We start from the raw sequence: 22,885 nt of genomic DNA, 5'->3' as shown, positions 1-22,885 counted from the left end.
AGTAGCTGAATCTAACTTAAAAGTCTTTGTACTGTAATGCTAAAACACCTGCTGTACTGTAAGGTTCTGCTCTTTTCGAGCTTGTCCTGGGGGCAGAAATTCTTGAGATCCTATAGAAACAAAATATCCTCAGGACTCACTGGAGAAGATGAGCCTTGATTTAACAGATTTGCCTGGTGAACTCGTGTCTTACGAGACTGAAGCTTTTGCTGAGATTCACAGAGTTTTCTCTCACGTGCCAGCTGTTTCATCTAAGAAATTCTGAGAGATGTACTTTGTTTCAAGCTGGCTGTGCTCGCAGGTTTGGGGGTGGTGGTGGTGGATAACACAGTCATGCAGAAGCTCAGCTGATCCTGCTTTGAGCAGGAGGTTAGACCAGATGATCTCTTGAAGTGCCTTCCAACACAAATTTTTCTGTGATCCTATTATAAGGTAAAAGGATCTTTCTTTGGTAATCCAAACAGCTCAACGCGTGTGTGGTGCGGGAAAGAGCAGGGGACACCGTGTGTAGCTTTCTGAGGGATTTTACATTCAAGCACAAGACAAGCAAGCAACACAACACCCCAACACCCGCAGGTAGGATATGGCTATGAACAGTCCTACACGTGAGCTCTGAGAGAGCACCCCAGGCACACGAGGAGAAAGCTGACCAAGTAGTTTTGAACCAAAGGCTGGGATCGCTCTGCTCAACTTTCTCTTGGTGGGGGACAAATGCTGCTGGGCGGCGCCATTCAGGAGCAGAAGGCCCCATGGCTGCCCCAGGCCCTTCCCGGCCTCCCCCTCCTGAGGGGACGCTCTCCCTGCAGCCCGCAAGCACCCACGGCCGGGGCAGGGGCTGGGCCCGAGGCCCTTTGACGGAGCTCGGCAGCGAGCACAAGGCAGGCGACAGCACCGGTAGCCCCAGGCGACGGAAGCGGCACCCAGGCGGGGCCGTCGCTGAGGAGAGCGGCGCCCTCCTCCGCCGGTGGAGCCGCCCCTGCGGGCATGGGTACAGCCCCGCCCGGCGCGCCCCCGCCCCACCGTGCAATGGCACCGCCCGCACGGAACCGTTTAAACTCGAGCCCTCCGCCCTTCCCCCCGCGCCACTGGCAGGTGCCCGCGATGGCGTCACACAGACGCAGCACGAGGCGCAGGAAGCTGCCCTCCTCCCCCGTCTCCAGCCTCATTCACGTTCTGGTTCCCTTGCGCTCCCCGCCTTTCCCCCCCCACCCGCCCCGCGCCGCCACCAACGGCTCGCGGATGCCGTGCGCACGCGCAGCCGCCCCGCCCTTCCCCCCCGTGCACGCGCTCTCCCCCTCCCCCCGCCCCCCTTTCCTCGCCGCCGTGTGGGCGGTGCGCGCGACCCAGCGCCTCCGGAGGGGCGGGGGCGGTGCCGGTGCCGCGGGAGCAGCCGCCTCTGTCCGGTGCTCGGCCTCCGCCGGCAGCGTTCTGTCTGCAGCCCACTGCCTTGCGCCTTCCCCCCGGGCGGCTCCAGGCCAGCCTCCCCACCCCCGGTGTTCTCTCTCTCCGCTCGCTTGCGTGCGAGGTAAACCCGGCGTGTGGCGCCTCCGCCGCCGTTTGCGTTTCAGGTGAGGGAGGGGGGGGAAGGCGAAGAAGAGCGGGGAGGCTCCCACTCCCCCTCCCTCCTCGGCGTCTCTCCGGCGGCCCCGGGCGCGGAACCCCGCCGCTCCCCGGCTTCTCTTCCCGCGGCGGAGTTAAAACAGCCCCCTTCCCAAAATGGGGTGCACGCTGAGCGCCGAGGACAAGGCAGCGGTGGAGAGGAGCAAGATGATCGACAGGAACCTGCGGGAGGATGGCGAGAAGGCGGCCAGGGAGGTCAAGCTGCTCCTTTTAGGTGAGGGTCCCCCTCAAGCACCCCCCACCACCACCAGCCCGAGGGTGAGGTGCCCCCAGCCCCGAGGTGAGGGCCCCGTGTAGGCGAGGGCGGGGCGGATGCCCGCCGAGCCAGTCCGGGGCTCTTGCGGCCCCGGGGATGGCAGAGGAGCGAGGACCCCGTTCCTCGGGCCGGGGGGTGGGGGTGTGTCGTGTCCCCCCCCGCCCCCTGGGTAGGGCGGCGGGGGAAGCGCCGCTCTGCCGCGGCGGGGTGCGGGCTGATGGCCCCTCGAAGGGTTCGGGCTGAGGGGAGGTGCAGCAGCCTGGGAAGGCAGGTGGGCGCCTGGGCGTCTTTCGGGGTGGTTGGAGGCAGGGCCGTTCTGGGGAAACAGCACGGGGCAGTTGGTCCCGCGGGCCACGAAGGGGATAATATCCCAAACTTGTGGCGTGGATTCTGTATGCCTCTGCTCAGAGGAAGCAAATTTTCAGTTGGAGGATGTTTGCTCTTAATGTTTCTTGTAGACCTGAACATCTCCTAAACTCTTGCTGTAAGAATCAAGTGAAGAAAGCATCGAAGGAACACAAGGCGAAGCACTTTTAAACTTTTTTTTTGCGTTGTTTTATTTTTGTGGAAGTTGCTTATATTGCTGAAATCTTACAACGGGAGGTACAACCTTGCTGTGGGTTCTAAATGTATAATAGTGACTCACATAATATGCTATCATGTGTTCTTGAGTTTTACTCACAAGTACTCAAAGCTAGCTTTTTTGTATATTTTAAGCAGTATGCTCATGTGTAAAGATAAGTAATGTAAGATTATTTTTAAAAACTGCAAGAAAAAAAGGAAGCGAGGTTTTTAATTAGAAAAAATTTAGTCTTGTGTGCAAGACTGAAACTACCATAGAACTTGTGGACAGCTGAATGCTGCAAGATTTGCACTGTATTAATGTTGATGGGAGTTTTGCAGTGCATGCCGTGTAGCTGAACCAGACCGGATCCTTCTAATCCGGAGCTAAAAAGCTGTTGAGTTGCATCTTTTCTCGTGCTGCCCTTCCCTCCCAGAGCTATAGTTTCAGGCAAGCTTTTTAAACGATTGGCCAGTCTCTCACTCCCCTCTACATTGATTTTGCTAGATTGCTTGTCTGCAGTGTTCTGTGCTCTACAAACATTGTAGTAGATCTCGAAATAACTTCTTTCTGTTGCTAAATTCTGTAATAGCTCCAGAAAGGTACAGGAAGCTGAAGCACTTTCATATATAGCTGAAGAGATGAAACAAACCTAGTATGGGAAAAGCAAATGTCCTGAAGTGTGTTTGTAGATAGAAGATTTTGCTTGTGAGAGAAACAATTAAAGCTTTTATTTTTGTTTTCCCGGAAGTGTTAGGCTTTTGGTTGGTACTGTGCATGGTCCTGTACACCTTTGGAATCTTCAGACTGTTGCGAGGGAAGGTTATTCTGTATATGATCAACAGCTATACTGCAGAAGATGTTACGGTCTTTCTCAGAAGTAGTGAAGTAATGCTTTCTGTATCTTCTGTCAAGGCATTTAAAATGATTTTTCAGTATTTTGCTGTTCTGTGTGGAACTTTCAGTACATGTAGTTTGGGAGTCCTCTTCATAGCTTTCATCATATTCTGTGGATACAGATAAAGTCTAGTTCTACAGAAAGATGCTTTGAATTTGAGGATGAATTTTGTCCCTATTTTCAGTTGTTTAATGCTCTTATGTATAAAGTTCTATGTTACGAGCTTTTATTTTAAAATTTTATGAATTCAGTGTTTCTAATACAGAGAAGCTTTTGAGGAAAGTATGTTTTTCTGCTGGAATCTCATGAAATCTTAGAATATGGAACAAATGCTCGAATACATGTGTTTTCTCATAGTGTTCTGAACCGTAGCTCAGTTGGCTTAAAATTTGCCCGTTCATTGTTAAAAAGAGATGTGAAAACTAGCAGGCTAACTTATTTTAGGACCAATGCTTCAATAATTATTTAAACAAAAATTTCCTAAATGTTTACTGAACTCAGAATGATATTTATATATATATATGTATGTTTATATACACCCGCTGATGCATTTGCATGTTTCATGTTTCTTGGAATGAAAGTTTTTCCTGTTACTTTTCCTTGAAACTGTGTCAGATGTCTCAAATGTTATGTGAATGCTTTATCTGATGGCAAAACTATTTAAAGTTACTTCCACTAGAGTCACTTTGTTCTCACCGATCACTTTCCTGATTGCTTGTTCAGCCCATATGTCATAGTTTATCATCTACTCAGTTGTACTCCTACATCTATTTATGGACTTGTTCTTTTAAAAAGATACTGAAATAAAAGGAAAAGTACAAATTGTGGTCCGCTGCCAAGAAAATACAGTGTGTGGAGAGGCATCTAAAATACCTTGCTTATGTAGAAAAAGAGCATGTAGCTGTATACCTGTGGACCCAATAAGATAGATTTATTCCAGCATCTTTAAAAACTATATTTTTGTGTGATGATTACAGAATCCTGCTGAAGTTTGAGCTACAATGCTCAATTGAGGGAAGATGTGTTTATGAAATGTCTATTTCTAGCCTTTAAATTTAATTTGTTCCATTATATGCTTTTCTAAAGATTTTTCTGAAACAGGAAATTGCAGTGATTGAATTGAGAGAGATTGATGTGACATTGCTGTAGCTAAACCATGACTTTGTGAACAATATCAGTGAACAACGTTAGATTTGTATTTTGTTGTCCTGTCTCTAGGAAGAAGCAGACACATGTGAGCCGTGCAAAATACAGTTAACCTGGATTATCTAATTTATTTTGTCATATCTGTAAATTGGTGCATCACTTCATACAAACTTGGCTGCAGGTCATCTGGAATAAAAATACTGCATTCTGAACATCATCTGATGTTCAGGTCTACAAGAAGCATTAAAAGCAAACATCCTCCAAGTAACAGTATTTTAGTCTTGTAAGTCTGTGCACTTCAATGTGCTGTCCTAACAGCAGGAGAAGCTTTTCTGGAAAATTTCTGAATGCCATCCTCATCATAAGCTGAATTTGAGCATGTGGTTTGTAAGCCAATGGAAATGCTTGTTTATACATGGAATTTGGTGACGTTATTTTTTAAAACCATTAAATAAACAAGCTCCTTTAATTTCAAATTATTTTAATTCATTGTGTGACAAAGAAATACTTAAATTTCATGGGAACTCAACAAAAAATGTAAGTGCAGTCTAGTATATTGTCCAAAATTTAACATTCAGAAGTACTTTTCCTTAAGCACTTTAATATTTGTGTCAAGTGAACAGATCCTAAACTTCTGTTTCCTAATTGTTTGAAGTAATATTTTATTGTATTTTTTTTTTATAGACAAGCTCATATTTAGTGTGGGTGAGATTATTGAAAAGCAATGTGTAGTTTTGCTGGCTTCCAAGTAGAAAAAGCAGTAGACTCAAGTTGTTTTTCTCTTCCATGGTTCCTCATTTTAACTTTTAGTGTTGAACAAATAAAAATTCCAGTGATGCTTGCAGAATGAATGTAATTCTACTCATGTTGGGAGATGGTGGTTCTGTGTGACCGATCTGTGTGTGCTGCATTAATACACATGTGATCCAGATCAGGTGTGGATTTGCAAGTACATTTCTGTTGAATTAGCTAAAGCACATAAGGCTGAATTTATGCCAACTGTGGGAGAACAAGCAGTACCTCATTTAGTAGAAAGCCTTCTGGTATGAGGTTAACTCATCAGGTTTTATGATTACATTCAAACCGGCAGCATGAGTTTATAGGATTAGTGCTTTGTCTTGTGGATTATCACATTCTTCGCCTAATATAGCAAATTTAGTGTTCAGGTTCTTAGTATCTTGAATTAAAAACGCAATAGATATGTTTTAAGCATTCTTTAGGAGTGGATCTTGGGATTCAGGAGGTCACAGACATGTATTTGGCAACTGTAATTATCTGTTTTCTTTCTGGATAATCACATTTGTAGATTTAAATTCAATGAATACCTTAATACTCATACCAGCAAAGCCACTTTTCTATTCCTGAACAGATCCTTGTAATTCGTATTGGAACATTGACATGTCACCTTCTTAAAGATACCTGGTGTTCAGCTTAAGACAGAGTACTGCTCTTAATCTTTTTCATTGCAGTTCTTCCTGTTCCTTAAGGCAGCAACAAGAACAATTCTGTTCAGTTGTTCTTTAAATCTTCACTTCTTGGGCATCTTTTTCTGGCTGTTTCTCTTTTGTTACAGGCCTGCATCTTTCTGTCTGCTCGGTCAACTAACTCCCACTGCATACTATCTTTTCAACAGCATGATCCTCGCAGTCCTTGGCAATACCTGCCTTCCTTCAGACCTGACTGCACATTAGACTAAAAAAAAAAAAAATATATGCTGTTTGTACCATTACTTGTATTGCCTTTCCTCCAGAGTATTATCTTTATATTTGCAGACAAAAATTACTTTAGAAGCTCTCAAAAAAGCCTTATTCTCACCGAGTATTGCACATATTGGAGATGTTGACCTCATCTTTGTAAGTGATGCCAGCCTAGTTTAAAAAATTTCTGACAAAATATTTCCTATTTTGCCAAGGAGACAACTATCTATAGATGTTTATGAAGTTCACCTCTTAAAAGCTGTTTTGTGATAACTAAAAAGAAGGGGTGGGTTTTCTTGTTTGTCTGCCGCCCACCCCCTTGTGACTTTCTGCCTGTCTGCTTAGATTTAGCTGGAGTTCTGAACTAGGAGCTCTTGCGTTTTGGTATGGTACAGCTGGACTCTGGCAATCAGGATGTTACATATGTGGACTCTTATATCTGACTTTGTTATTAAGTGAAATCCTCGAGTCTTTGTACTAAATGTAACAATAATTTCCAAGAACAAAGTCAAAATTACTAGATTCCCATAGTGTAATAATCCCCCTTGCTTTTGTGAAAGAAGGCTCATGGATGTACAGAAAACACAGCCATTCAGTTATGGTTGTGTTTGTATAATTGCAGTTTGGGTTCTTTTATGCTTGTCTCTATTTGAATGTTGGTGTAATAATTTACATCATAATATTGATCTTTAATGTGTGTATGGGCTTCTTCACTACTTCACAAATTATCTGTAGTGATTTTAGGTCCTCTGTTGCATTGTTATTTTAAATCTTCATTTTTGGAATTTTCTCATAAAATTACCATTTAGGATTGTATCACGATTTTAATTCTTTTTCATTTTTAGGAAGAAGTTACCTTAGTACATGGTGTTTTAGAAAGGGCTAAAGAGAAACTGTACATTTTGTACTGTGTCATGATACTAGTAATGGCGATTTTGCTTTTTTGTCTCTTGATTTGAAAGTGCACTTATGGATGTATAAAAATTACTTTAACTTATCTTTTGCATCGGGCGTTAAGGAAGAGTTGAGTAGTCAGACCATCCTAAAGTCTGCCTAAATATTTTGAAATCAAGCTGTGAGTCTGGCTTCAGGGGGACATGAAATTCTGAAGTCAGTTTTGCTGATGAGCTTGATGGATGTCTGCAGTGTATTCCTGTAATATGCTATCTGGCAAATGTCAAGGTAAAAAAAATGAAAGTAGAAAAGAGATATTTAAGATGTTCCGTTAAATGTGAAGTTTTTCTGCCATGGAAACGCTGAAATAAAGATCTGAACTAACTTGATATTAGCTGTTGAAAGTTTTTTTTTGGTTTGGTTTTGTGTCGTGTCGTGTGTCGTCCCCGTCCCCCCCCCCCCCAAGATGTATGTAGGAGGAGGTATATTGGTGGAAACTTGCTATTCTGAGGTTGAGTCTTAAGTCATTGTCCAGCTTTCCTGAGGTCAGCTGTTCTATTTATTGCCCTTGTTTGCTTAGTGTCCTACTGTTACCTCAGGCTTTGTGTAAATTGTTGGTTTGTTATTCTGTAAATGGAACACAGTTGACTTCATCTGAGAGTTTCTTTATCCAAAAAGTATTTGAGTTGGTAATGTATAAAGAAAGCAGTTAGAAAAATCAGAGCTTTGGACTTGTGAGAGCAAGACATTTTGAGTGCGCTGTTCAGAACAATGCAGAGTTTTTGAAGTGGCTTAACTTAGTAACGTTTCTGAGCAGAAGGACAATTAAGATATTGAAATTTATTAGACTATCAAGACAAAAATAAACTTTTTGCTGAGACACTTTTGTGTACTAGGAATGTGTGCTTTTGCAATAAAAGATTTGAACTAATCTCTTCTTAACACTAAACATATTTTGTTCTCCTTATTCATTGAGTAGGAGCAGACAAGCCAAAGTAAGACTTCTTAATGAGAACCGGAGGGGGAAATGAAGGAATGATAGGATGTCATAGAGTAACCATCCATGTTTGTGAGTGTTCATAACCCTTTCACAGTGTAGCTGTAAGAAGTGTTAGAGTTGGGGATTTGGAAGCTGTTTCCCATCGTCGTGGCCTTGCCCTTGCAATTTGCAAAACTGCAGAGCCAGTTTCAAAATCTCTGGAATTATATGTAGCTTGAATATGTAACAGGGTGTAATATATCATGTATCTGTTTATGCTGTCCCAGCAAAATGGCCTAAAAATCACCAAGTGTCACAGGTACCCATATGCATTATTCTTATGTTATCTGTTCAGGTCAAATTTTGACTTTCTGTTTCACTTTAGCTTAATTAATGGCTGGCCCCTTCTTGAAAAAGCATATTTCTGTGTAGTTTTCAAAAATATCACTTTATATCATTCTTTCAGGATCTCAGCTGATGGAGGTAATTAACATAGAACATTTAAGAACCAATTATTTATACAAGAGATTTGTTGTTAAACATATGATAGGGAAATAAATTACTTTCCTTTCTTAGCTTTGGTAATTGAAGGGTCATTAAAGCTCTGAATAACACAATTTATTTTACATTTAGGTATCAACTTAATAAATCAAGTAGCAGTGTTGACATATATCTATGTATTTATATGGGTGCTGTGTGTTTATATTTAGAGGTGCATGTAAACTGCAATATTATATATACTACATAAATTGATACTGAAATTAGAAAATACATATTGTAAAGCTATTTTTTAAAGGAATCAACATCATTAGAATATAAAGTGCTTCAATTTATGAAATAAACTGTATCTCATTACTTTTTCATATATGCTTTTTAGAAAGACAGTATTGCATTTGAAGTGCGTAATATACTTAGCAAAGGTACCTGATTAAATCTTTAGTGAAATAAACAGTATCTAGGCAACTGGAACGGATGGGAAGTCTTTACAATCACTGCTCTAAACAGATTGCTTTTAAAGAAGAAATCAATGTACTTTCATGAAAATTCCTGTTAAAGCTGCGAAGCAGGTTTATAATTTTTAGTATCTTCTAGAATGTAATATGGTCTGTTTCTTGAAATGAAAATACTGTTGGAATCAAATGGCTACCTGTCTTCCCTTTGCAAAGTTGACAAAATAATTTCTTGCATACAACTGTATGTTTTTTTTTTATTTTACATGGATGAAGCTGTTGTAGTTGTTTGGCTCATAATATGAGTTGTTACCCATCACGATTGTAAGGATGTTCTGAATCTGAGGGGGGTTTCTGTAGTTTCCAGTAAAACTCAAGGGGTTCTTGCTTACTTTCTAAATACATATCAGAGTGCTGGAAATAAGCAGTGCATGTTGTCTAATGCGCACGTGGGCTGTTCTAGAAGCTCTGTGTTGCTAAAAAGGAGAGTGCTCTTGCAGCATGTAACTGAATGGTTTTACCCCCTCCCTGCTCTTTGGCACTTTTAAATGCTTAGTTCAGTTTTGTGCTGGTTTGATAGTCAAATTGGCTGTCCTATTTGGATGTAGTTTGCTGATAAGAGTGGTCAGTTTAACTGGTCTTTCCTAATGGTCTGATGAGGGCTTGAATAAAAAGCATGATGAGGAGCAGATACGTGTTTTATGCAAATAGAGTACTGGAAATGCATAGTAGCAGCTGGAGGGCAAAATGGATGCAGAATAGGGTTCTTTCAATTTTTGCATTTCTGTGTCTACAGTTTATTTCAGAATTGGCTTAGGTGTAATGTAAAATTGTATTCCTCTGCAAGGTCCAGTTGGTAGATATGTTAAACTCTGTTCAAAACCCACTTATTTTAAAACCTCATTGCTGGAGTAGGAGATAGTGCCAGTCTTTCTCAAGGAGTGTGAGGCACTTGATCAGAAAATGGAGGTAGGAGTTTGATTTTTTTGTTCCAAGTCTGAGGAGTTTCAGACCTATATTTCCTTATGCCATTCTAACTTATAGGTCATAGGCTTGACTGGGAAGAATCCTCTTCTACCTAGCACTTTGTGATGAATGCAGGATGGTAGTGGACAAGAAGTGTAGCTGCCAACTCAGCGTCCAAACAGTACAGAGGAGAATGGAGGCGTTAGTCTCCAGTTAAAACAGTAAAGTTGGACTAATATTATAAACGGAATACAGTGTGAAAGTAGTATTGGAATGCAATTTTAAGACTTGCTGTGACTGGAGATAAATGTCTTGCAATAACAAAATTGGGAGTAAACAGGATGATTGTCTTAATATTTAATTAAATAAAATCTATAAATACGTACTTTGAATGCTCATTGATTTCAGAAACTACCAGTGATGTAGTGTACAAGGGTGGACAGAAAATAAACTTAAGTCTCATTTAAGTGTTTTCGGTGTTCCTGATGGCATTAAATGTTTCTTGAAGCGTTTTGAAAGCGGCTTTAGCTGCTGTATGCAGATCCAGTTACTGATCCTTAATAAATCCGGTAAACTCCTAGCAAAACCATTATATGCTTTCTAAACCTCTTAAGGACATTGACACGAGTCCTTCTAATATACTTTAGTGCCTCAGTGTTTGCTAGCAAAGGCTGTCATTTAATTCCTAGACGAGAGACCACTGAAGTTATTTTCTCTGTCTGCTGTTCTAGAACATAGGACCTTGTGGTGTTAGATTATATTGGGCTTTGACAGATACTTGTTTGAGGCCTAATAACCTGCTAAGTATGTAGGTATTGATCTTATTCCTTGCTTCTGGCCTTGTTGGGTGCAACTGCCTGTTTGAATGGATTGAAATTTTTACATGCTTCAAAACTTTCTCAGTTTAATTTGCAATCAGTTAAATACAAAGTCTGTTTAAACAACAACAAAAGGCCAGATTTTTGTTTCAGTACTGTTAACCACAAACAATATTCTGCTTGTAGGTGGCTTTGTGTGGAAAATGCATGTGCATGTAATGAAAGAATATGGTTGAGTACACACATGAATTTTCTTTCCTGGTTCAAATACAAATAAGAGTTCCCAAAATGTTTACTTTTGAAAAAGATCAGTTTGGATAGCTAGATCTTGTCATTTAACATTTCAGTCTGTGTCACTTCAAGTCCTTACAGTTTTTTGGTGCAGATGGAGACCTTTTTGCAGTGGATTTAGTTCAACTATCAGTATGCTTACTCTCTTTATTTGTGTGGATCTTAGTCCTCGAGGTACAAGATGAGAAACACTGTTAAGCATGGATGAAGTCTGAGAATTTATGTGAACTAAAGTTTATTGCACTACTTTTACAATAATGGGCAAACTTTTAGTATAACTGCATTTGCCCTGGTGTAAACTTTGGCGGTACCCCTTTATCTCATTTGCAAATAATGCCTTGGTGTTACAAGATGAGTAGAGCTTTGAATAAAATCAGTTGAGATGTACAAGAGAGATCTTTTTCCTGTTTGGTAGGAGTGCACAGACTTTGCTTTCTGATTTTCTATACTACTATACTGTGCCATCACAGCCATCCATGGAGTTTCCCAACTCTTTGTGCAGTTACGTAGTAATATTGAGGTAGCAGGGACAGTCAGATCTGTCACAATTGCAGATAATACAACAGCAGTGTTGTTCTGAATTGCAAGTGGAGCCTGAGATGAAAATATGCTGTGAATTCCTAGTTCTTTTGTTGTATCTCTCCACCACAATAACCAGAATGAAGTATGCCTTTGTTGCAGTGGGGAATTTTTTTGTAAGTATCTGATTGTGATTGATAGTCTGCTTAGTAGTAGAAGTTCTCTCTGGTATCTGTAACTGAATTTACCATCTTTGCACACCGTATTTATAGCTCAGTGAACCGTAAAAGGCCAACCACACTGTCAAGAAAAATGTCAGGGCACTCTGGATTTCTAGAGGTTTATTAGATATATATTTGGAAGTCTGGATGAGGCATGCTGTACTCTGTTGGCAGAAATTGACAGTAACTGCCTTGGTAAACAACATAAGAGCAAAGTAGGTGATTCTTTCTGTTAGAGCACTCTGACATTTGTCTCGTGTAGTGTGGTCATACACAATATCCGCTCAAACTCATGTTCTGGAAGGTCTTTAATCATGTTCTTTCATATCGTGATTTCAAATTATGTAGTGATTGTTTTTGAGCATACTACTATGTATGGAAGAAGATAACAACTTAAATTTTTTAAAGTAACAAATTTAAATCTAATTTTGAAGAGAAGATCAGTTATTTGCTGTTAGTGAAGTTCCATTAGAAACACTAATAAGTTTCCGGATTTTTACTTTTGAGGAGGTTCTCAAAGCTTTTAGAGGATAGTAGTGTTGAGGCTGGCCGTTGATACATTCTAGTAGTCAACTGATAATCTTACCAACCTGAATTCACAAACATTTTATCTGCTGGTGGTGTGGCATGTAGTAGTCAGGCAGCAAGTGTGATTACTATGTGGTTTTCATCTCTAAATGTACATCCATTCCCTTATTTAATTTCTGGTATAAGTAAGAGGTTTATTTCCAAAACTTTGAGTCTCAGCTTGTCACGGTCCTGCTAGGTTTGGCACCTGACACAAAGGAAGCTATGCCTGTGTCTTCATTGAAGAAAATGCTTTCCTATTTTAAAGTACCGTGGTACTGACCTTATGTAAGGCAATAATACTGTTTTTTAAGAGATCTCTTGTATATTCTCAACAAATACAGTTTTTTTAAAGTAGATTCCATTGCAAAGTGCCATATTTCCTTTTGAATGTTTCACAGAGTTGCTGAAATATGACACTTGGGATCATACTGGTGCTCTCCTTTATAGTGGGACAGTAAGGCCACGGTAATGTTTTATATTAATTGTTTTCTTAAATGATGGTTTATATATAATACATTTTGTTGTGTGCTATTGATTTCAAATGTCTACTAAGAGCAATGCTGGAGACCTAGGAAAGAAATACTGAGTTGTAATGAATTCTTGATTTGTTAGGGAATTTACAAAAGTGACAGTGGTTTATAGGTTTAAATGGTTCTTCCCCTGTAGCCAGCATGCAGCTACTGAAACCTTCAGAATTATCTCAGATCTTTTGTCTGAGTCAATGTTATAATTTTAGAATCTGTCACTCCTGTGGTTTCAACTGGTGATGTAATTTGGAATTCACACTGTATTACTACATGGCTAAGTTACTGAAATATTTTCTTCCAGGTATTATTCACACAGCTTCTTTCTTAACTCATTCAAAGTTTCCTGGCACATTCAAATTCCAGTAGCTATGGAAATTCCAAGACTAATGCCACCCTATAACTAATGAGTACTGTCCACTTTTGGGTGACTATATGAAAACAGTTGGGAAGGGGAAAAGGAACATAAACTCTGTCAGTGGCAGCAGCTGCCCCAGCGTTAGAAGAGTACAAGACTGTGGTAGCTAAGAAGCGTAACTTCTGGGTGGCTTCAAAAAGGGAGAGTGGGCACACAAGACAAAAAAATCTCTGCAAGGAGATAAAGTGGTGTGGGTGCTTGTGTCAGAGAGTGTTTCGTTTAGTGGTCAACTTGTCTTAGTGAATGTGTAGCAACAAATTTCCACTGTGGGTTTCTTGTACTAGCACTGATATATTTTGAATATAGCAACAATGATTAGCAGCTTGAAATCTCATTTAAGCCTCATGTCTGGTAAAGTGTCATGAGGTGATAGATTTCAAAGATTATGCTTCCAATCTATCTGCTTGCCATGTGCTTTGTAAGAGATTACTGGCTCCAAGGCAGAAACAGTAGAAATCCCTGGGTGTTTAGCTTGTGCTGTGACCAGTGGCAGAGGAACAGGCACCATTCTTCTTGTGCAGTCTACTGTGGAATGCTAACATTTGACTGAAGACTGGATAGGAGAGTTGTGGAGAGAGGACTTTACAGTAGGTGAATCAAACAATTTGCGGGTCAACGTCGTTTTATTTTAGATTTTGCATGTATCTGTGTTCAAGTTAATCTGGTGCAAGACTCCTGTTTTACAGTCTGAAAAGCTGACAAGCATCCATTGAAAGTTATTTATTAATTACTCTTGTCCATACTTGAACTTTTTTTCTGGCAACATACAAGACTTCTGTTTGTAGGTTCTGTTCCTTTTTCCAACTTAGTTGGTGGTTCAAAGCCAGCCCTGTTCTACTCTTCAGTTTTCACCTTACGCTTCCCATAATTTTTTTTTTTTTCCTTCCCAAAATTTAGTCTACAATTTTTTTCTGTTAGTGTTGCGAGGAGTATATTTGTGCTGTTAGGAATTGTTGTACTTGACAGTTGGTTTCCTCCGAAGAGTGATACTATGAACTTGGAGTTTGCATTGCTTTTTATTTTGGTATTTGATTAGTTTTGGTATTTGATTAGTAAGCAATTAGCAAATACTTCACAAGTTAGAAATATTACTGTTAAGATCTTGGCACTTACAAACAGCAATTTCTGTGCTTAGGTGCATAAAACATTTGTTCCAGAAATGTATAGTTCTGGAATGCTTGTTATGTAGGCAGTGTGGGGGATAATAAGTCATGAGATACTATGAGTAGTTTAACATTTTTGCTGACCTCTTATTTTTGTATCAAATACATATTTCAATTCTTTTTAAACACACACCTGCTCCATTTGGAAAGTAAGAGTATTGAATCTGTCTAAAATTGTATTTGCTACACTTTCATAATAATGAGTCATAGAATCACAGAATCATTTATATTGGAAAAGATCCTTAAGATCATTGTGTCCAACCAAGTGTATCTTTTTAATATTTTTTAGTAAGTTCTTGTGTAACTGGCCAGACAGCAGCTTGGAGAATCAAATATTGCCCTAGCTATTTCTTAAAATTATTTGAGCTTTGCTAGCCCTACTTGATTCCTTCAGAGCACTATATGGGAGGTTGGTACATTAAATGTTCTTTCGCTTGTTTAGTCCCTTTTACTTAGCTGAGCTTCAGATTAACTGCGCCATGGATGGTGCAGTGGGGTTAGTCATAGGCCTGGTTTATGTGCTAAGTATGAATTCACTGAGTGCTCTCATAACTCATACTGGATCCAGGTAAATGCTGCTTCCACAGTACTAGCTGTGGAAGTATTGACATGTGAAGGTAGAGCATGATTACTAAGCTTTGAGGCAGAAGACCCTTCAGATTATAATGGAATCTATGGGGGAAAACATGGTTCTGCTGTGTCCTGTGTTGAAGTGTGCTGATTAGGTTGGACGTGCTTTGCTTGCACACTTTGTCTGTCTGCATAATGAAGCATAAGGTTCTACCTGTTTTCTGGCAAGCAGATGTAATAAGAGTATTAGACTTAGTTGAAGTTATATTGCTACTGAACTATGTGAATGAAAGTTTTGAAATTCTGTGCTATAAACTGGATTTTCATAGGATGTGTGTTGCCCTCTTTTTTTTTTTTTTGTGAGGAGTGCACAAAGGACATTGTGTAAGAGAGATGAAAATACTTGTCAGTTATTAAAACTTCCTTTTGTCAAAGTGATACCCTAACAGTTAGCTTAGACTTTCATTTAAAACTAAACAAACAAAAAATCTCCACCATTATTTCAAATTTGGACCTGACACAGTTTTTTTCTAGTCTGAGCAGAACTGTCTTGTCTTTTTATTAATGTTTTTTATGTTACGCATAAGTAGTCCCTGAGCCAGTAAGACTATTCAAATTACTGGCTGTCATGAAGCTAAAATCAATTATCACACTTTAGTAGGCAATAAATAGCATCCTGTACTGGATAATTGGGGAGTATACAATCAAGTCTGGCTAAATTTGGGTAGAGTTTGGTTGTGAGAGTACAGCTAACTGACATTTTATATGCATCTGTCACATGAAATATTTAATACTGCTTGCTCCTGTCTAAAACTTTATAAAAACAGAGTAGTTCTCGTTTTGCTGTATAGACAACTTATTCACACTGAGATAAAGGAGGAAAATTTTACAAATGCATCCATCAGAAAACCTGGCTGAGCTCTGCGTTCAGGAGTGCAAAAAATAATGAATCTCCTTTCAGTATGGAACAGTGAGTAAAGTGTAATTATATTACGTACCTCACAAAGATTATTAGGCAAGCTGCAGGGATTCTAGCATGCAGTTAAAAAAAAAAAAACAACCCAAAAAAAAAAAACCCAAAGCAAGCAAATGCAACTGTTTTATTTATTTTCCATTAAATAAAATAGAGAAATACATCTTCCAGGAAGTCACTGTTGATGTTAGGTACTCTGTAATAAATGACTTAAATTTTTTTCATATGTATTATGAGTGTGGTTATTTTACTGAGAGGGCTTTTATGAGAACTCTGGGTGTTTGGTACGTGTGAATTCTAACACAATAGAGGAACACATGTCTGACTTGGGAAGAACTGAGTAGAAAACATATCACAAAATAATTAAATTTTGATACTTTCACCAGCCCTGACACTGACCTTGGTTAGTCAAATGTGGTAATTTTTTAACAGAAAGATCCCTTCACAAGGTGTTATAAATTAAATTCTGTAGTAATATTTCTTGTCATCTCTGAAATTGTGTTGAATGCAGGTGTATATACATTCTTCAAATTGTTTGAATAAAAATATTAACCCAAAGCAAATTATATAATTTCATTAATAAAGCTAATCTTGAAACTTTTATCACCTATTTTTGCTTCAGTGGATAATTAGGTATTTACTGCTTAAGTGTTAATTTGCTTTATAAATGCTTCAGTTGTCCCAGTAAGAAATTACTTTCATACTGGTATCTTTGTTTTCTGTTTATATCAGTGTTCTGATATTGAACTTCTGTAACAGCTTAGAGTCTGAGAACTATTGCTACTCTACAGAGAAACTTCTAGGTTTTTAAAAACTAAAGTATTTTCCTTGGACATTAGTTAAAGATGACATTGAGCAATCTTAGATTGATGTTGATAGCTAAGGAATAGAGTAGGCCTATTTAATTCTGTAGCATGCTAGCCTCTGTTGGTGCTGACACTCATTCTACTGTGTGTTGGAGGAAGGGAAGTCAGGCTGCATCACTAGCACTGCTGGGGAGGAGGTGGGACAACTTTTGGCAGCCAGTCTTAAATTTGCTTGAGCCTGTCATAAAGCTGACAGAGAACAAGATAACTTCCCTCCACCCCTCCCTCTTCCCAAGCTTCACATTATCTCTACTACCTTCCCCTCCTGAGTGGCACAGGGGGGGAAGAGGGAATGGGGGTTGCAGTCAGTTCATCACACGTTGTTTCACGCTGCTGCTTCGTGGTCGGGGGAAGAACTCCTCACATTCCTCCCCTGCTCCAGCATGGGGTCCCTCCCACGGGCCACAGTCCTTCGTGAAACTGCTCCGGCGTGGGTCATCTCTTCCACGGGTGCAGTCCCTCTAGAACAGCTGGCCCAGCTGGCCCTCCACGGGCCACAGCTGCCTTCAGGCATCCACCTCCCCCGGTACGGGGTCCCTCACAGGCTCCAAGTGGATCTCTGCTCCTCCATGGACCTCCATGGGCTGCAGGGGGACAACCTGCTCCACCATGGTCGTCACCACAGGCTGCAGGGGAATCTTGGCCAGGAGCCGCATTACTCCTCCCCCTCCTTCTTCACTGACCTTGGCGTCTGCAGCCGTTCCTCACAACAGGCTGGTAGATGTCTCTCAGGATCTTTTTTACATCTTATTCACTTCTCATCTCCTCTCCACTTCTTGTAGCCGGGCTGGACCGAGTCGGGCCCAGTCGGCTGCCTGGCGAGAGGCCAGAGGGTGAGGCCTGCAAGGCCCATGAGGCCTGCGCCTCCCCCTCTGCGCCTCTGCCCCCGCTCAGCTTCTTCACATCTTCTCTTCTCTCTCTTTTTTTTTCTGTTTTCCCCTTCTTAAATACGTTATCGCAGAGGCGTTATCACGGGACATTCTGCTACCAATTGGCTTGGCCTTGGCCAGCAGTGGGCCTGGCCGAGTCCATTGAACAGAGGGGAGCGACTTCTCGCAGTTTCCTACAGAAGCTACCACCTTAGGCCCCCCCTCACTAACAAAACCACGACACATGTATACCAGCCCCATAATCAATTAAGTGACATTCTACTGTTTTGTGTCTCATTTAGTGGGTGCTGAGGAGGGGAACAGTATGTGGTACTCAGATACAGCATCGTGAATACTGACTGCTGAGGAATAACAGCATCTTTTGTCTTGTTGACTGCAATTTTGCCAGTGCAGCAGTGGTAGCTGTTGGCTGGAGTCAACCTGAACATCCACACAGCTGCTTTCTCGGGATAAGGAGAAAATAGAAGGCAGGCGAGAAAACTCATGGATCAAGATAATGACATTTTGATACAGAAAGCAAAAACTTGCACACATAAGCAAAGCAAAAAGAAGAATTAGTTCCCTGCTTCCCACTGGGAGGCAGATGTTTGGCTTCCTGGAAAGCAGGGCCTCAGTGTGCGTAATGGTGGTTTGAGAAGACAAACATCATAACCACAAATGCCCACCCTTTCTTCTTTCCCTGAGCTTTTACTGCTGAGCACGGCATCATGTGGTATGGAATATCCCTTAGGTCAACTTGGGTCAGTTGTCCTGACTATCTTCTCAGCCTCTCGTCCACCCCAAGCCTACTCACAAGGGATGGGGACAGGGTGGAAAAGAGAGAAAGCCTTGATGCTGTGCACGCACTTTTTAGCAACAGCGAAAACACCGGTGTGTTTTCAACATTGGTTTAGCCACAAATCCAAAGCACAACACCATATGGGCTTCTGTGAAGAAAGTTAACTGCGTCCCAGCCAAACCCAGTGCAGCAGCCTGGTATGTGGTTGGCCTGCAACGTCACAAGGGCCCACTGCTGACTCTTCAGGTTGTTGATCCCCACAGTTGTTTTCAGCAAGGCTGTTCACTAACCCATTAGTCCCAAGTCTGTATTGTTGCCTGGGTTATTCTGTGCCACTTGCAGGACTTCACATTTGTGTCTATTTGCTGTCATGAGATTCCTGTCAGCTCAGTCCTGTAGCTTGTTGGGAACCCTCTCAATAGAACGTCTGTTCTCCAACGCTGTGACCACTTTTTGGCCTCGCAGACTGATGTTGCCTGCAGATTTGATGTGGGTGTATTCCATCCTGGCTTTCAGCTTGTTGATTAAGGTGTTAAACTGTATTAGCCCAGTATCACCTTCTGAAGATTGCCTCGTCTGACTGGCTTTCAGTTAGATTTTAAACTGTTAACCACAAGCCTTTAAGTCTGGCTGTCTAGGCAGATTTTAAAACACCTTGAAGTTGATATGTATACAATTTGGTACAAGGATGCTGTGGGAGGTGGCATCAGAAGCTTTATTAGAGTCAAAGTAAATGGTGTCCATTGGTGTCCTTCATCCCCAAAACAAGCTGTTTTCTCACAAAAAGTTATCAAGTTAGGCACAGTTTGCACTTAGTAAATCCATGCCATCAATTCACTGTCATCTTTTCATTCATGTGCCTGGAAATTATTTCCAGGAGTATTTGCTGTATAGTTTGAGGATCAAGGTGAGACTAATTGTCTCATAGTGCTTCAGATTTTCCTTCTTGCCCTTTTTTGAAGGTGAATACAGCCTTTATCAGTGGCTTCCTGCAGTCACAGTGACCTCTAAAGAAAAGAGTTTTCTTTCTTTGTTTTGGAGTTGGACAACTAGTGATCTGTTTGCATTAGAAACACTGGCAGGCTGTGTAAAGATTATGCTCACTTCTGTAAAAAGAAAAGCAAAGACTTTTAAGGCTGAGTTATTTGTTCTTAAAATGTCTTGATTTAGAAACTTCCAGATCGAGACACTTAATTTTGATATTAAAAATTAATTTGTAACGAATGTATTTTTAACTAGGGGAAGTTTTTATTTTGGCTAGGTATTTGAAGTGTAGAAACTAAATGTATTTTCAAAGATTAATAGAAGTCTAACGAATTTTCACACACTTGTTTTTCAGGAGCTGGTGAATCGGGGAAAAGCACAATTGTAAAACAAATGAAGTAAGTATAATGAAATACTATGATAAAGAAATATATTTTATTTGAATAGAGAACTTATTTTTTTTTTCTTCTGTAGGATTATCCATGAAGCTGGTTATTCAGAAGAAGAATGTAAACAGTACAAAGCTGTTGTCTACAGTAACACCATTCAGTCCATTATCGCTATCATTAGAGCAATGGGGAGGTTGAAAATAGACTTTGGTGATCCAACCAGAGCGGTGAGTGTTGAAGTACACACACAGATATACAGCTGAAATATCCATTCACTTTCAATTTTTGTCCATTTCTATTTCCTGAAAAAAAATCTATCTAAAAATCTTCTTTGTAGGATACAAAGTCTGATGGAAAACTGAGTGCCGTTGGTCTTTACGTGGCAAGATGACCTACAGAGCAATCAGTACTGAGTTGATTCACAACAACTGTTTGGTTTAGATACAGTTCTCCAAATTATATCTAAATTTGGAGAACTAAAAATCTGAGCCTGAGAGATTTTGAAAAACACTGAACTATGCAGTCATGTCTTTATTCATATGGACTTGTGGGCTGTTATGTTCTGTAAGTCATTTAAGTTGATATCTTCACATTCCTTGAAAAACACAGCTTAAATATGTAAACATCTAGCTACTGTCTGCACTTCTAAATTAGGTCATAGGCGTAGCAGCGCCTAAAACACTTCCAGCCTCTAAGCTTGATCCTGTTTCATACTGATTTCCAATGTGGAGTATTTTCTTTTACTTGAAGCAGAGATACGGGCGTAGCCCTACTGCTGGTATGCCATTTTTTCATGATACCATATGGATTAAGGATTTTTCCCAAGAAATCAGAGACATTTTTCTAAGCTTTTCTGCATCTTTTCCATCTCATTTCATCTCACATCCTGATTATGAACCACTGAGGGGTTTATTTGCCACTCCACCTGTTGAAGCTGGTCTTTGGCTTATTGTTTATCCAGTCCTAATCCTGTAGTCTTACCTATGGTGACCCTAGTTACATCCATGTCTGGTCAGGAGGTTAGAGGCTCTGCATCTTTCTGTAAAATGTTTAGCTTAAGTGTTTTTGCTTGTCCTCTGGTTACAGGAATCCACTATGTGCTGCAGTGCTGAAATTGATCACTGAAGTTGTTAGAATAGCGTTGAAACTTAGTTTGGGATGTGTGCCTTTGTTTTCCTTCCACAGAATCAGTGACAGAATATGGAATGCTCACCAGTACAGTTTTTGAAGCAGGAACTAGCCACATTATGGCTGTCTTGCAGAAAAGATGGAGGAAGTATTTTTGCTGTTCATGTATTGAAATAAGTACGTAAGGTAGTCAGAGGGATATTTTGTCATATTTAATTGCTTTCTATCATGTTAAGGTTTAATTACAGTTTGGGAGGAGAGGAGGGTGTTGAAAAATAAGAAATTATATGTAAATTCTTCATTCATGACGAAGTTCAAGATCTGATTGTTTTAAAAACCAATTTATAAATACTAGTATACCTTCAGTGACCTTGTGAAATGTATGATGTATAGTTGTCATAAGGAAGACTAACATTAGTAAGATTACTTAAAGGGGATTGTAAAGTTGTATCTGAAATCTAAATCTGGTTGGCAGTCGTGAATTACTGGTTAATTTTCATTTTACTCTTTGATAGTAATTATTTTTATTTTATGTACATATGTTAATTCTACCCGAAACCTCTTTAATTGTAAATATAACTAGTAAAAGCTTCATTTTTTATTGGTTATTCCTCTCTACATTTGTTCTCGTGTTTACTGCTGTCTTCCCTTAAGACCAAAGTTTTCCAGGGTAGCAACAGTATCTTATCGCATACTAGTTAAGAATCTGAAGAGGAGTGATGCCATCCAGAGGGACCTTGATAGGCTGGAGAGGTGGGCCCGTGCAAACCTCATGAAGTTCAACCAGGCCAAGTGCTAGGTCCTGCATGTGGGTGAGGGCAATCCCGAGCACAAATACAGGCTGGGCGAAGAATGGATCAAGAGCAGCCCTGAGGAGAAGGACTTGGGTGTGCTGGTGGATGAGAAGCTCAACATGAGCCGGCAATGCACACTTGCAGCCCATAAAGCCAATCGCATCCTGGGCTGCATCAAGAAGAGCGTGGCCAGCAGGTGGAGGGAGGTGATTCTCCCCCTCTACTCTGCCCTGGTGAGACCCCACCTGCAGTACTGTGTCCAGTTCTGGAGCCCCCAACATAAGAAGGACATGGACCAGTTGGAGAAGGTCCAGAGGAGGGCCACGAAGATGATCAGAGGGCTGGAGCTCCTCTCCTACGAGGACAGGCTGAGAGAGTTGGGGCTGTTCAGCCTGGAGAAGAGAAGGTTCCAGGGAGACCTTATAGCAGCCTTCCAGTACCTAAAGGGGGCCTACAGGAAAGATGGGGAGAAACTCTTTAGCAGGGCCTGTTGTGATAGGACAAGGAGTAATGGGTTTAAAATAAAAGGAAGCAGATTCAGACTGGACATAAGGAAGAAATTTTTTACACTGACGGAGGTGGAACACTGGCACAGGTTGCCCAGAGAGGTGATAGATGCCCCATCCCTGGAAACATTCAAGGCCAGGCTGGATGGGACTCTGAGCAACCTGATCTGGTAGGAGATGTCCCTGTTCCTTGCAGAGGGGTTGAACTAAATGACCTTTAAAGATCCCTTTCAACACAAACTCTTCTGTGATCCTATGATTCTGTTTGTGCAATGGAGTCCTCTCTGAAGTGTGGTAGTTAATGCTGGAAAGAGGCAGATGGTAGACTCATGTTACTAAATACATAGTAAGAGAAAACAGAGGAGGAGTAAATTTAGGTGTTAGCGGATAAAATGACTAACAAGAAGATTTTGAGAGCTATTTTATATATGGTATCAATTTGAAGTCATCTGACTTCCTTGACTTCAGAGAGCTATATTAATGATGAGGAAAACTTTTGGCAGGGATAATCTTAA

General features: G+C 40.7%; 1 protein-coding gene across 1 annotated transcript in view; it reads left to right on the top strand.

The window, feature by feature from the left end:
* The first annotated feature begins 1,456 nt into the window (after positions 1 to 1,456).
* Positions 1,457 to 22,885, top strand: part of LOC104474654 (guanine nucleotide-binding protein G(i) subunit alpha-1) — a 32,479-nt gene continuing 11,050 nt past the window's right edge. Inside the window, exons 1-3 of the mRNA XM_086745750.1 lie at positions 1,457 to 1,834; positions 19,909 to 19,951; positions 20,028 to 20,169. Of these exons, the coding sequence (XP_086601876.1) occupies positions 1,717 to 1,834; positions 19,909 to 19,951; positions 20,028 to 20,169 (303 nt within the window). The 5' untranslated portion in view covers positions 1,457 to 1,716. The remainder of the gene's footprint in view (positions 1,835 to 19,908; positions 19,952 to 20,027; positions 20,170 to 22,885) is intronic.

The sequence above is a fragment of the Chlamydotis macqueenii genome, chromosome 1 (genome assembly GCF_036417535.1).
Source record: "Chlamydotis macqueenii isolate bChlMac1 chromosome 1, bChlMac1.mat, whole genome shotgun sequence".
In the NCBI taxonomy this organism is placed as follows: Eukaryota; Metazoa; Chordata; class Aves; order Otidiformes; family Otididae; genus Chlamydotis; species Chlamydotis macqueenii.
Note: the sequence above shows the minus strand (reverse complement) of the source record. Positions and strands in the feature narration are given on the sequence as shown.